At 39.0% G+C, this 12394-nt stretch overlaps 1 protein-coding gene across 1 annotated transcript in view; it reads left to right on the top strand.

Moving 5' to 3' along the window:
- Positions 1-12394, top strand: part of LOC103803559 (vacuolar protein sorting-associated protein 13B-like) — a gene marked incomplete at both ends in the record, with an annotated part of 219153 nt that overhangs the window by 43216 nt on the left and 163543 nt on the right. Inside the window, 2 exons of the mRNA XM_009076124.1 lie at positions 8765-8936; positions 9930-10044. Of these exons, the coding sequence (XP_009074372.1) occupies positions 8765-8936; positions 9930-10044 (287 nt within the window). The remainder of the gene's footprint in view (positions 1-8764; positions 8937-9929; positions 10045-12394) is intronic.

The following is a 12394-nucleotide window of genomic DNA, read 5'->3' as shown; positions in this document are numbered from 1 at the left end:
ATGGGTCCAAGTTCAGTGTACATATCCTTCCCTCTTGCAAAATGTGTTTCATCATTGATGGGTGAAGGGAAAGCTGTGGATCTGGTCTGTCTGGACTTCAGCAAGATATTTCACACAGTCTTCCACAGCATACTTCTAGAAAAACTATCTGCTTGTGGCTTGAGTAGATAGACTCTTTCATGGATTAAAAAACTGACTGGATGGCCAAGCCCAGAGAGTTGAGGTTAATGGAGCTAAATCCAATTGGCAGCCAGTAACTAATGGTGTTCCCCAGGGCTCAGTGTTGGGGCCAGTTTGGTTTAACTTCTTTACTGGTGATCTGGATGTGGGGATTGAGTGCACCCTCAGTAAATTTCCAGTCAGTCAGTTAGGTGGAAGCGTTGATCTGCCTGAGGGTAGGAAAGCCCTACAGAGAGGCCTGGACTGACTTAATCATTGGGCTGAGGACAACTGCATGAGGCCCAATAAAGGAAAGTGCTGGTCCTGCACTTGGGACACAACAACCCCATGCAGTGCTACAGGCTGGGGGAGGAGTGGCTTGTTTGTCAGAAAGGGTCTTAGGAGTGCTATTTGACAGTGGCTCAATATGAGCCAATAGTGTGCACAGGTGGCCAAGAAGGCCAATGGCATCTTGACCTGTATCAAAAATAGTATGGCCAGCAGGACTAGGAAAGTGATATCCCCCTGTACTCAGCATTGATGAGGCCACACCTCAAGTGCTGTGTTCACTTTTGGGCCCCTCAATTAAAAAAAAGACTTTGAGGCACTGCAGCAAGTGCAGCAAAGGTCAATAAGGCTCATAAAAGATCTGGAAAACATGTTGCATGAGGAATGACTGAGGGAATTGGGTTTGTTTAGCCTTGAGAAGAGGAGGCTCAGGGGTGACCTCATGGCTCTCTACAACTACCTGCAAGAGGATTGTAGAGAGGTGGTGAATGGTCTCTTCTGCCGTGCCTGCAGTGAGAGAACAGTCATAAACTGAGACAAGGGAGATTCAGATTAGATGTTGGGGAAAGTTTTTTCCCTGTTAGTGTGGTCATGCGTGGAATTAGTTGCCCAGGGAGGTGGTGGAGTCACCATCCATGGATGTGTTTAGGAGGCATCTGGATCTCATGCTGGTGGATATGGTTTACGGTTTAGGGGTTACAGTAGAGTGGCAGGTTAATGGTTGGACTTGATCTTAGAGGGCTCCTCCAACCTTGATGATTCTATGATTTATTAAAATATATTCTTAGTCTTAGGAAATGTTATGTACTAGCTAAATACATTTTTCTCCTGATCTAAATCAAGTTTAGTGAATTAATTAACAAGAGACAACATTAGAATTTGTGTTCAGTCTTTTCCACTCTGAAGCTAATACCATAATTTCAGTCTTGTTCAAATAGAAAGTTCCATTTACACACATGGCATTAATATTGGAATTTTTTTTACAATAGGGAACTGAGAGTTAACATGACACTTTACAAAAGAGATTTGAAAACTGCATTGAAAGGAATATATCATTGTGCTTAGACAGGATAACTAAAAGATTACCATACTTTGAGGATATTATTAAAGGAGGAGAAAAGAAAGGTGCAAACAGGAGAAAATGTTTACATGAAGCCATAGTTCATATGACTGAAAGGCTGAAAGAATAGAGCTTTTGTCCATCATTTCCCTTCAGAGCTCGCAGCCCAAGGTGTTCTGTCTGTGGTTGAAGTCGGAAGGCAGTTCAGAAGGAGCCAGCACAAGGGATGTACAAGTGTACAGATAGAATAGCATACTGAGGCAGGTGTCATTTGTTTAATGGAGACAGGAAGGAGAGATAATGTATACGTGGCCAGATATTTGAGATGGCATGAAGTTTTGTCAGAAATTGAAATTAAGAATAAGAAGGCTAATTTTTAAATTGTCAGGAAAAGATTCACAGATCTGTTCAAGTGGGAGGGTAATATTTTTGGCTCAGCAGCTGAGGAAAATTTTGTGAATTTCTGATTATGTGGGTGGGAATTTTAGGTGTATTGAGGTGATTATGTAGGGTGGACAAAGGATTTAATTAACAGTAAAAATAAAAAAAAAGAGGTGAATGTTTTGATTTGCTGTCACTGGAAAACAGTTGGAGAGAATCTTTGCTATGGGAATCAGCTCAGACTTTAGATTCCTATAAGACTAGTAGCTGCAACAATGCCATATGTGAGTTTGCAGGATGACCACTTAGGAATTTGTGAGTTGGTATTTTTTTCTTGAAGACAACCTTTGCTATCAGTGTTGTGATTTCTTGCAAAAAGCTAATGGTGCTGTGTAGCAGGTTGACCCTGGCTGGATGCCAGGGACCCACCAAAGCTGCTCTATCACTCCCCTCTGCAAAAGGACAGGGGAGAAAAAATACACTGAAAGGTTCATGAGTTGAGATAAGGACAGGGAGGAATCACTCATCAAATACTGTCATGGGCATAACAGACTCAATTTGGAGAAATTATGTGATTTTATTGCTAACCAAGATCAAAGCAGGATAATGAGAAAATGAAACAGACCTTAAAAACACATTTCCTCACCCCTCCCTCCTTCCCAACTCTACCTCCTCCTCATCGGCAGCAGGGAGACAGGGAGTGCAGGCTATGGTCCGTTCACACATTGTTTCGGCCACTGCTCTTAGGGAGAGGAGTCCTTCCCTGCTCCAGCATGGGATCCCTCCTGTGGGTGACAGCTCCCCATGAACTTTTCCAACCTGAGTCCTTCCCATTTTGGATTTTGGTGAAATCTCAACAAGCATGTTAAAACACAATTGAATTATCTTGCACCAAAGTATAGTTTAGGTCTGATCATTTTTCCAGGTACCATCTGAAAAAGCAATTTTAATTTCAGAGTGTAGAAGTGGAACAGGGCATGTCAGAGTGACCTAATGATTGTGAAGTTCATGTGTCATGAAGTCTTCTTCAGAGGCTGATGTCGAAAAGCTGAGCCATGGGAAGGGATTGGTGGTGGTTGGAGTCAGGAAGGCAGAAGTTACCTTTAAGACCTCACAGAAATGGTGATTGTAGGAACTGGGATGTCAGGAAAGTTAACCAACTGAGAAGTGATACTGTGTGTAAGTTGAGGATGAGTAAAAAGGCATTGCCTTTTAGTGAATGGGTGGAGACACATGAGAAGGCTGGAGCAGCATTCCATTGTTTTCCTGGGTTCGATTTATCCCTGTCTGTGATTTTGCTGCTGGTTGGAATGGGACCACACCTTTCCCTTCCCACCAAGTCTGAATTCCATCAAGAGAGCAATAAAAGCAGATGAGGCAGTTACAGTGCAGGGACTCACCATCCAGGGGACCTAACACCAACAAAACCTTGCTTGATTGCTGTGTTGACACTGGCAGGTCTGAAAACAGCTTGCAAATACTCAGACAAAAAATGCTTTTCTTTTAATCTCTTTAAATACTGTGTACTTAGCATCTTTACATTTTCTAAAATGTTAGTATTGATTACTTATAGATGCATATTTTGGTCTTCAGAAATTTAGACGTGCTTAATTTTGACCTAATGCTAATCACAAAGAAATCAGTAGGAGCAAATCTAAGTCTATGTGGATCGATTTGGAAAATACCATCTGTATTTGTAAATTATAACTTGTTTTCAGATTATTGTAACAGTATGTTTTAAATGGAAGAAATAGAAGGGTTAATATATAAAAATTGAGTGCATCAGCACTTTATCTTGTAACTAAATATTTTATAGTCATTATTGCTGATAAGCAGCAAAGTATATAGAGTAATTAAATAATAGCATATATTTCTACAGGTTTGACTTAGAGAAATTTTCCAGAAGTTTGGTTTTTTGTTGGAGTCTGTATTTTTTTGTATATATTTCTATATTTTTAGTCCTGAAATCTTGAGGTCTGTCAAGCCAAAATACTTTACTGCAATAGGTATAGAGTTTTTTAAGTTTAAAGGTTTTGCAGTTAATGTGTTTTGTTCTGTGGGAGACACATGATTATTTTTAAAGCTTTTCAGCTGCTACAGACTTGCTATAAATGAATTGGAAGAAAGCAAACTTGCACAACTGTTTATATTAAATAGCAAAAATTTGTTTATGTGATCTGTGAATGATTTATATTTTAAGCTGTGTCTAATTCTTTTCTTGCTGACAACTTGATGGTGTGCACCACAGTCCGATGTGGATAAAGCTACCTAGCTTACTGATTGTTAGTCTGGGTGGTGGGAGTGAGAGGCTTAAGTACTGGGGGGCTGGAAACAGTTAATCATTTTTACCATGCCTGCTTTGGAACTGCAAAAGCAAAGGTAGTACAGACTACAACAGGCCACTTGTTACTGTTTACTTAAGTACAAACAGTGGTAGAAGTGTTTAGTCCTTGGGGAAACTCAGTGATTGAGCAAGAATGCAGAAGTTATTTTGATAAGGCATAGCATTAGTGTGGCCAAACTGTGATCATCCCTGAGCTTTAGGCAGGCCAAGGATGAAGGCCTCACATGTTTGGATCTTCCTGATGAACAAAGATAAATTCTGGTAAGAAAATAAACTCAGTATATTGGTCAATTTGCAACAATTGGTGAAAGAATTAAATTGTATATTTTAGGACTTGGCATGAGAAGTTGTGGGAAAATAGTTCAGAGTTTCTGACTCTGGCTTGATTTTTCTGTAGATCTGGAAGGAAAGCAGAAAATTAAGGCATAAACATATTTAACAATACCATGCTGGGTGCTGAAAATCCAAAATGAAAATTGAAACTCCATGAGAAACAAGCACAGTCTTTCTTCTCACTTCAGTGTCTTAGTTTTCACTGCAAGGAATTTCCAAGAGTCTGAGTTTATTGGGAGGAGGGGGATTAAAAAAGGACATCAGCTACTGCAGATGATCAGTTTTTCAGACCCTGTGACTCTGCTCAGTGGTTGCATTTACAGTACCACTAGCAGAAGGCTAAGAAGACATGCAATCTCTTCCATTTTTTTCCTCCCAAAGGACAGATGTATAAGTGTCTGTCTTCAGAGGATCATCTTCAGTGCTTCTGCCACTGAGAAAGAGAATGGGCCAATTCAACTGCTTGCACATGTTTGAATGGCAGAAAAATGTAGGTAGTATGTTCACGTTTAGCTGTTGAAGTAGGGGATGGACAGAAGCAGTAACCTCATCACCTCTGACAGGGACAGGTGTTGAGCAGCTGCCCTGGGTGTTGGTTTGCTCTGCAGCTGGCATGGGTGCCAACCTCTTGGTTATTGTTGAAAGCCACAGTTTAGTGCTATTTTAGTGATCCCGTCATGTTAGCTGGTCCAAGAGGCAGGATGGGCAAGTGACCTGGAATACTTGGTGGGAACACGGTAGCCTGAGTACAGAATTGCAGGGCAAGGCTAAGCCCAAGCAAGTTGAGGCACTGGTTAGGACTTGCAGGCCCTGTGGTAGAATGAGTTCTAAACCCCCTGGCAATTGCAGGTCCAGTTTCTAATGACACATCTGGGTCAGTACCTGTAACTCCGTTTTTTTGTAAACTTCACAGATAAAATAGCTTAGAGGTTAGTAGGGGCCACACTCCCTAATATTCAGCATTTGCTGCTTTTAAGTTTGCACTTTCCTGCTTTATTTGCTTTTAATATATGTCTGGGGTTGTGCTGGATAAATGCAGTTCTTCGAGAATCTCACAAATACTGTTGCAAGTAACCTTGTGCCAAAATTATCAACTGACTGATTCTCTGAGAGGCACAGTACATAATTTAATATCTTCAGAAAAATAAGCTTAAATAAAAGTGTGGGAAAGTTATATGCTCAGTTTTCTACAGAACACAGTTATCTATATGCTCAAACCACTAAACAAAAACAGCTCTCAGTGGAAAAAAAACACTTAAATGCATGAAACAGCTGAACACATTAAATTAAGGAAATAAAAGAACCCAATTATAAAATTTGCTCATAAGTGTACCCCTTTAAGTGTAATCTCTTCTTTTTTAGCTATCATAGATGTAGAGACCTGCCAGAGTTTTAGAACAAAGTTGATTTTCATACAAAATCCATTTTGGAGCATGTTCAGTGGGGGAGTGAGAGTGTGTGTAGAAGGCGATGGGGAGTCTGTTTCTCATTCCCACCCCTTCTATCACAGTTTGTAAGTTATGGTTTGGCAAAATTAAGTGTGTTTACAGCACATAAAGAACTTGAAAAAATTCTTCAGATGTAAAAAAAAAGGGAGGGGGAGAAAAATGCTTTTTGTAGAATGCAAGGAATAGAGAGCAGCAAATGGGTCCACAGAACAGTTGTTCAGTATGGTTCAAGCATTGGCTGGAACCTCTGTCTGGAACTGTAAATGAGCAAATTATGAGGTTTAAATAAGTATAATTTTTCCTCTTTCCTTAACCATTAATTGGCTTTTATTTCTTGATGCCCTGTGCAATCCATCTGAAGATCTCAGTGAAGGGAAATTTTCCTTGCCTGGCTCCTTTCTTCAGAGCTGCTCTGCTGAAGGAATCTCCCCAGTCCAAAATACTTTTGATTCTACCATCTCTAGAGCATGCAAGGTTTGATGAGAACAGTCATCTCAGGCACAATGAAATTCCAACACAGAAGCATCATCTTTTTTATGTGATCATTCAAAGGCAAATTTTGAAGTTGTGAGAAGTTATTGAGAGGCAATGTGGATGAGTAATATAAAAGAAACAAAAAGAAAGGAATTTATTGACAGAAATTGAAAGGCTCAGAACTGATGCTATGCTGATGGCATGAAATTGCAAGTCATGAAATAAGTTGAACTTTGTGATGTCAAAATGAGGACTTCTCAAATAAAGACTAATTATAAAGGGAGCTAGGATTCTCAAAGTATTGTGGGGTTTTCTGGCTTTGGAAGGATACATTTTTTGCTCGTGCTTTTTACAGCTTTACAAGTGGACAGAGTAAATAGTTGGAAGGGAGGCAGGCTAGTGTTTGAAGAGGATGAGCAAGGATAGTCAGAGGAAGGGCAGAATGACTGGGTCATTGTTATCTCCTGGCTTATGTGACCGCCTCATTAATGGAGCCTGGCATTTCAGGAGAAACAATAAGGACTAACATTGGTTAGCATTGGAGAAGGGACTGCTCTACGTGCATCCTATCCAATGCTGAGGAACTGACACTCTCCAGGGCTTCTTCCCCATACTTTTTTATTCCAAGGACAGGCACCAGCATCCTTGAAGAAACGAAGCTGAGTTTTGCTTACAGTGTTGAAAAGATATTTAGTACTACATTACTGTCACTGCTGCCTTGTAGGGTAATTAAGTGACACTGGAGAGAGTAGTGTTCTTTGTGAAGGCAGGAGGAAATGTCTTGCAAGGATATGGTTACCAAAGCATATTCAGAGATAGGGATCTCTGCACTAGAAGGTCTGGCAAGAGGCAGGAAGGGTTTTGCTGGAGAAGCAAATAGGAAATACGAGTCACAGTTTGGCAGAAAGGAGTTAACCTCTCCCCTGAACATGTTATTTAGCAGGCTCTACCACATCTTTATTTATTCATCTTGTTGAGTGCCTTATGTCCAGTGTGCCATTGATACTTTGGAGCTGGATGCATCTTTGTGAAAAGAGACAAGGTTTCTCCTTTCCAGTGTCCTGCTGTAGCAGGCACACAGCAGGAGACAGGCCTTGCTACATTTAATAATCTAAAATTGCAGACAATGCAAGAGTAAAACAGAAGAAGGAAGAGTAAACAAATTATAAAAGCAAGAAGGTGATGCTAAACCCAGGACATGGAGAGCTATTTCAGGGGGAGTTGTGTAAGTAAGTTTGCTTAATGAGTGCACAATAGACAATAAATGGTTTTTCTCCACCTCTGCAGTTTAACAGTTTTTCTAAAGATGGTCACCTGTGGCTTTACAGGTTCTGTTCAGAGTTGCAAGCAACAATGACACCAGTGACTTGTGTCCATTTCATTCAATTTAGTATGCTGTAAACACTAGGAGCTGATGAGCAGTTATATGTTTCCAGCTTTCCTTCCCTATTTGGAGGCAGTACGTTCCAGCAAAGGAACTTACTGAAGTCTGTGTCTGGTAAATACTATCAAAAAATGCCTGCATTGCTCTAATAAACCTGCGTAACAGGATTTTCGGTATAGCTTTCATTTGTCATGTTCTCTTCCTAAGAACATTAACCTTTGTGTCCTCTTTGTTGAGCCCTTAATATTTTAGCTAATGAACAGAGATTATTGATGACACAGAAACTTATACAAGTACATTTGTCAACATTTCATATATTTAAGAATATTACAAGTGGCAATCATGTTTTTTTAAACCACAGAAATATTTAGAAAGTGGCAACTAAAATATTTCTAATTCTTACAAAAAAAACTATTGTATTCTGAAATCTTTTTCCCAGCTGATTACAGGGAAAGACATAGAAGGAGGAAAAAAAGAACCCAGATCCAATGTGTACGTAGTATAGGTGGTATGACCCTACTGGATGGCACTTCATCAAACAACTCTTTCTTCCTTTGCCTTTCAGATATGCACAAGCCTGGCTATCCCTTTTCCTATTGCATCTTCAAATATTCCTATCAGCCTCTGTTTTTACATTGGTGATAATGTTTCCGTAGTGTAAAGTTAATGAGGAAAGCTTGCTATGCCAAGTGGAACTGTCATAGAACCTTAGAGTTTTACCATATTGTCTTTGCCAAAGTCTATTGCTTTGTTCATTTTATTTCTGCTGTTAAAAACTGGCTTAATTTGAATATACTGCTGTTGAGTCTGCATCAGTCTAGACAGAAAAAAAAAAAAGTGGTGCAGTGAAAAGCAGTACATTTTTTTCCTCAGCTGTTACTCCTGTTTTATAGGGTGATTCTCTTCAAGGTGGTGATGATTCTCCATTCTCAGACTCCATTACATTGGAACAAACCACAAGTAATATCGGAGTCTCAAGTGGACGTGTCAGCCTATGGATGCAGTGGATGTTGCCAAAAATTACTATAAAATTGTTTGCCCCTGATCCTAGAAATAATGGCACAGGTATTCAGCACCTTTCCCTTTAATGTACTATTTTACATTCTGTACATTACTTTTCTGCACAGTGTTAGCTGTTCAGAGCTTGTATTGACATACCTGAACACTGTAATGCAGAAATATGGATCAGATCTATAGATTAAACCACAGCAACAAATGTAGTTAGGTTACTGCATGTAATCAGAATTCAGTGTTGTTCCATGGCATAACCCATTCTGTGTGGAAAGATGATTATGTTGAATGGGAAATAAGTTGGTTAATTTACTTAATAGAGTGCTGCATTTATTGCCTTAGGTGCTATCATGCTCAATTTATGTATGTTTTAATAGTATGTTTTGTGCAGATCCATATATAAAGGTGTAGTTTTGCATTGATAATTTCAAATTTAAGTTTAACATACTCATCATCCTAAAAGTGATAGGTCATTTAATGTGGAGTTCAGTGGAGAAGGCTCAACTTGTATGTTGAAAATAAATATGTGTATGGTACATGTCTTAACTTTTTTTCTTTGAGATTTAAGTTTTATTATCATCCAGCAGTAACTGTTTGAAAGGAATTCAAATTCCATAAACTGCTGCTTGGCAATTAAAATTGTTGCTCATAGAAATGGAAAAAATAAGGTGATTAATGATTAAAGCTGATTTTTAAGAACTTTTGATTTTAAAAAACTAATTATATGAGAGAAAGAAAACTCCAGTAATTAGTAATATCCTTGCAAATATTTGCTTACATTTTTTTTGCCCCCAGGAATTATACTATGAACTCATGAACTAAAATCCCCATATGTATTTCTATGTAAGTTTCTCTACCTATTTGTATAAAAAGGTTTTTTCAGATTCCTGTCTGTGTGACACTTGAAAGGTGCTTTATGAGAAAACTCGGAGTAGAAGTAGCGTCATCCTGTTTACAAAATGTAGTGTCTTGGATATATTTCTTGCTTAAAATCCTGCAAGTTTCAGGTTAATAATTAATATTTTTTATTTTCTTTGACTATTGCAGAAGTTTGTGTTGTCAGTGAATTAGAAGATCTCAGTGCCTCAGTGGATATGCAGGATGTCTATACCAAAATCAAATGTAAAATAGAAAGCTTCAATATTGACCATTACCGAAACAGGTAATTCCTGCGAGTTATGCTTTAATTTCAGGCTGAAAGGAGGAGGCAGGTGGTGTTTGCGGGTTTTCTTTCTTCTTAATTCTTAACTTGAATTTAAGGCAGATGTTCAATTTCAATGGCGTTATTTTAACCTTCTAATTAATAACAATAAGAATTATCTTTTCCTCAGAATTAGATCTGATTCCAAAGAAATGCATAGAAGTCATTGCAAACCAGGAGAGCATTTTCAAGTCTTCCTGATCTGTTGGTCCATTAGACAAAAATAATTCATTGTAGCTGAACTTTAAAATGGGAAATCCCTGAAACATTGGTTTGTGATGTGCTAGCAAGTGCCAGTATTTAATGATTTTATGGTACCTTACTATTGTATAATAAAAAGAACTTTCTAAAAAATTGAGCTGTTTTCATTGCTGTGGCAAAGCAGCACTTGTTTTATTATCAGGGACTAACCTGATTGTGTGGTTCTGTGTGACACAGCATAGCACTGTGCAAACACAGCCAAGTAAAAACTTCAGAAATTAATGTCAACCAATGTTAATTAACCAAGTAATAGCATCAATATTGTTTACATTTAGGGTAGGTAGCCTAGTATATCTTCCAACTTTAGTAAGTCTTGTTATCTGGGTAGTTTGCTACAGCATGTGACTGTGTTCATTTGGCACTCAGGATCACAGTTCTATGGAGAGGTTGTGTGCCACCTTCTAACTCGTACTGGCCATGAACACAGTACTCTTGACAAAGTAAGAGAGAGCCTCTGTAGCCTTTGTTCAACTAGGCTAGTGTTTGCCATTACAGATGAACAAATTCCATTATGGGAGAACAGAAATTAAGAGAAAACAGAATACATGTGTTACTCTCTGAGAGGAAAAACATAGTTAAAAGATTTGGAACAATTTTTGGCATTGAAAATAGCTAAAATATTTCAGAGCATGAATCATTTTGACTTGGAAACCACTGCCTGCAAGGTCTTATTGGACACTACTGTTCCTTATGTACAATAGGAAGGCAATTTAGCATCAACTTAGCAAATTTGCCAACGCTTCTGAGACTTTTTTCCTGATCAGCTGTCTTTAAAAAATATTTGAATTCCTGTCCTTTTGCCTAAGTTACAAATGTATTTATTGTTTGTACATAATGTAATATATGTACACACATAATTTAGATACATAATCAAAATTTGTACTTTATTTTTAAAAATATTTTAAAATCAAGTCACAGTGCAGGAGGGCTGAGTCTCCTAGGGCTTCAGGCACAGCATTGCCAACCAGTCGAGGGAGGTGATTGTTCCACTCTGCACTGGGGCAGCCTCACCTCAAGTCCTGTGTCCTTTTGGTCACCACAATATAAGAAAGATATAAAGCTATTAGTGTCCAAAGGAGGGCAACAAAGATGGTGAACGGCCTTGAGGGGAAGCTACACAAGATGTGACTGAGGCCACTTGACTTGTTCAGTTTGGAGAAGCGAAGACTGAGGGGAGACCTCATAGTGGTCTACAGCTTCCTCATGAGGGGAAGTGGAGTGGCAGCACCCATCTCTTCCCTCTGGTGACCAGTGCTAGGATCCAAGGGAATGGCATGAAACTGTGTCAGGGGAGGTTTAGGTTAGATATTAGGAAAGGGATTTTCACTCAGAAGGTGCTTGGGCACTTGTACAGGCTCCCTAAGGAAGTGGTCATGGCACCAAGCCTGCTGGGGTGCAAGAAGTGTTTGGACAATGCTTTTGGCCACATGGTGTGATTCCTGTAGCAGGACTGGGAGTTGAACTTTGATGATGCTTGTGGGTCCCTTCCAACTCAGGGTATTCTGTGGTTCTATGAAATCCTAGTGGCTAGATACTCTTAGCAAGCTTAAAAAAAGAAAGAAAACCTCAAAACGGATTCCACTTGACAAAATTATTACTGTTCTCATTTGTATTTCCTAATCTTTTTGGAGTACCTTTCTCTATTTGTAAATCTTCGTGGACTAAAACCAGAAGCAGGGAATAGATGAGGTGAATGTTCTGTCTTCCAGGCCAGGGGGAGACTGGCAGTCAGGACCTTTTGAAGGAATTTTTCTACAGTGCAGAGAAAATCTTGTGGTGAGATTTCTTTAGTAAACTAAGGTGCTTACCTGAATAACTCTTCTTAAGCGATGTACTTCGCTTTATTCTTATATGTGTTGAAAGGAATGATTACAAGAACTGTAGTACGAACCACATTGTAATACTTAAAAGCTAATTTTTTCTCAATAATACTAATTTTGTCACATACGAGCACAGTTTTCTGTTCACAGTGTCTTTGTTCTTGTAATCATTTTCCTCCTTGTTCAATTAAAGCTGTCTGCTGAAAGTCCAGGGGTAAGTCCCTTTCATA

Source organism: Acanthisitta chloris, unplaced genomic scaffold (genome assembly GCF_000695815.1).
Source record: "Acanthisitta chloris isolate BGI_N310 unplaced genomic scaffold, ASM69581v1 scaffold6186, whole genome shotgun sequence".
Taxonomy (NCBI): Eukaryota; Metazoa; Chordata; class Aves; order Passeriformes; family Acanthisittidae; genus Acanthisitta; species Acanthisitta chloris.
The sequence above is the reverse complement of the archived record's forward strand: the minus strand, read 5'-3'. Positions and strand labels throughout refer to the sequence as shown.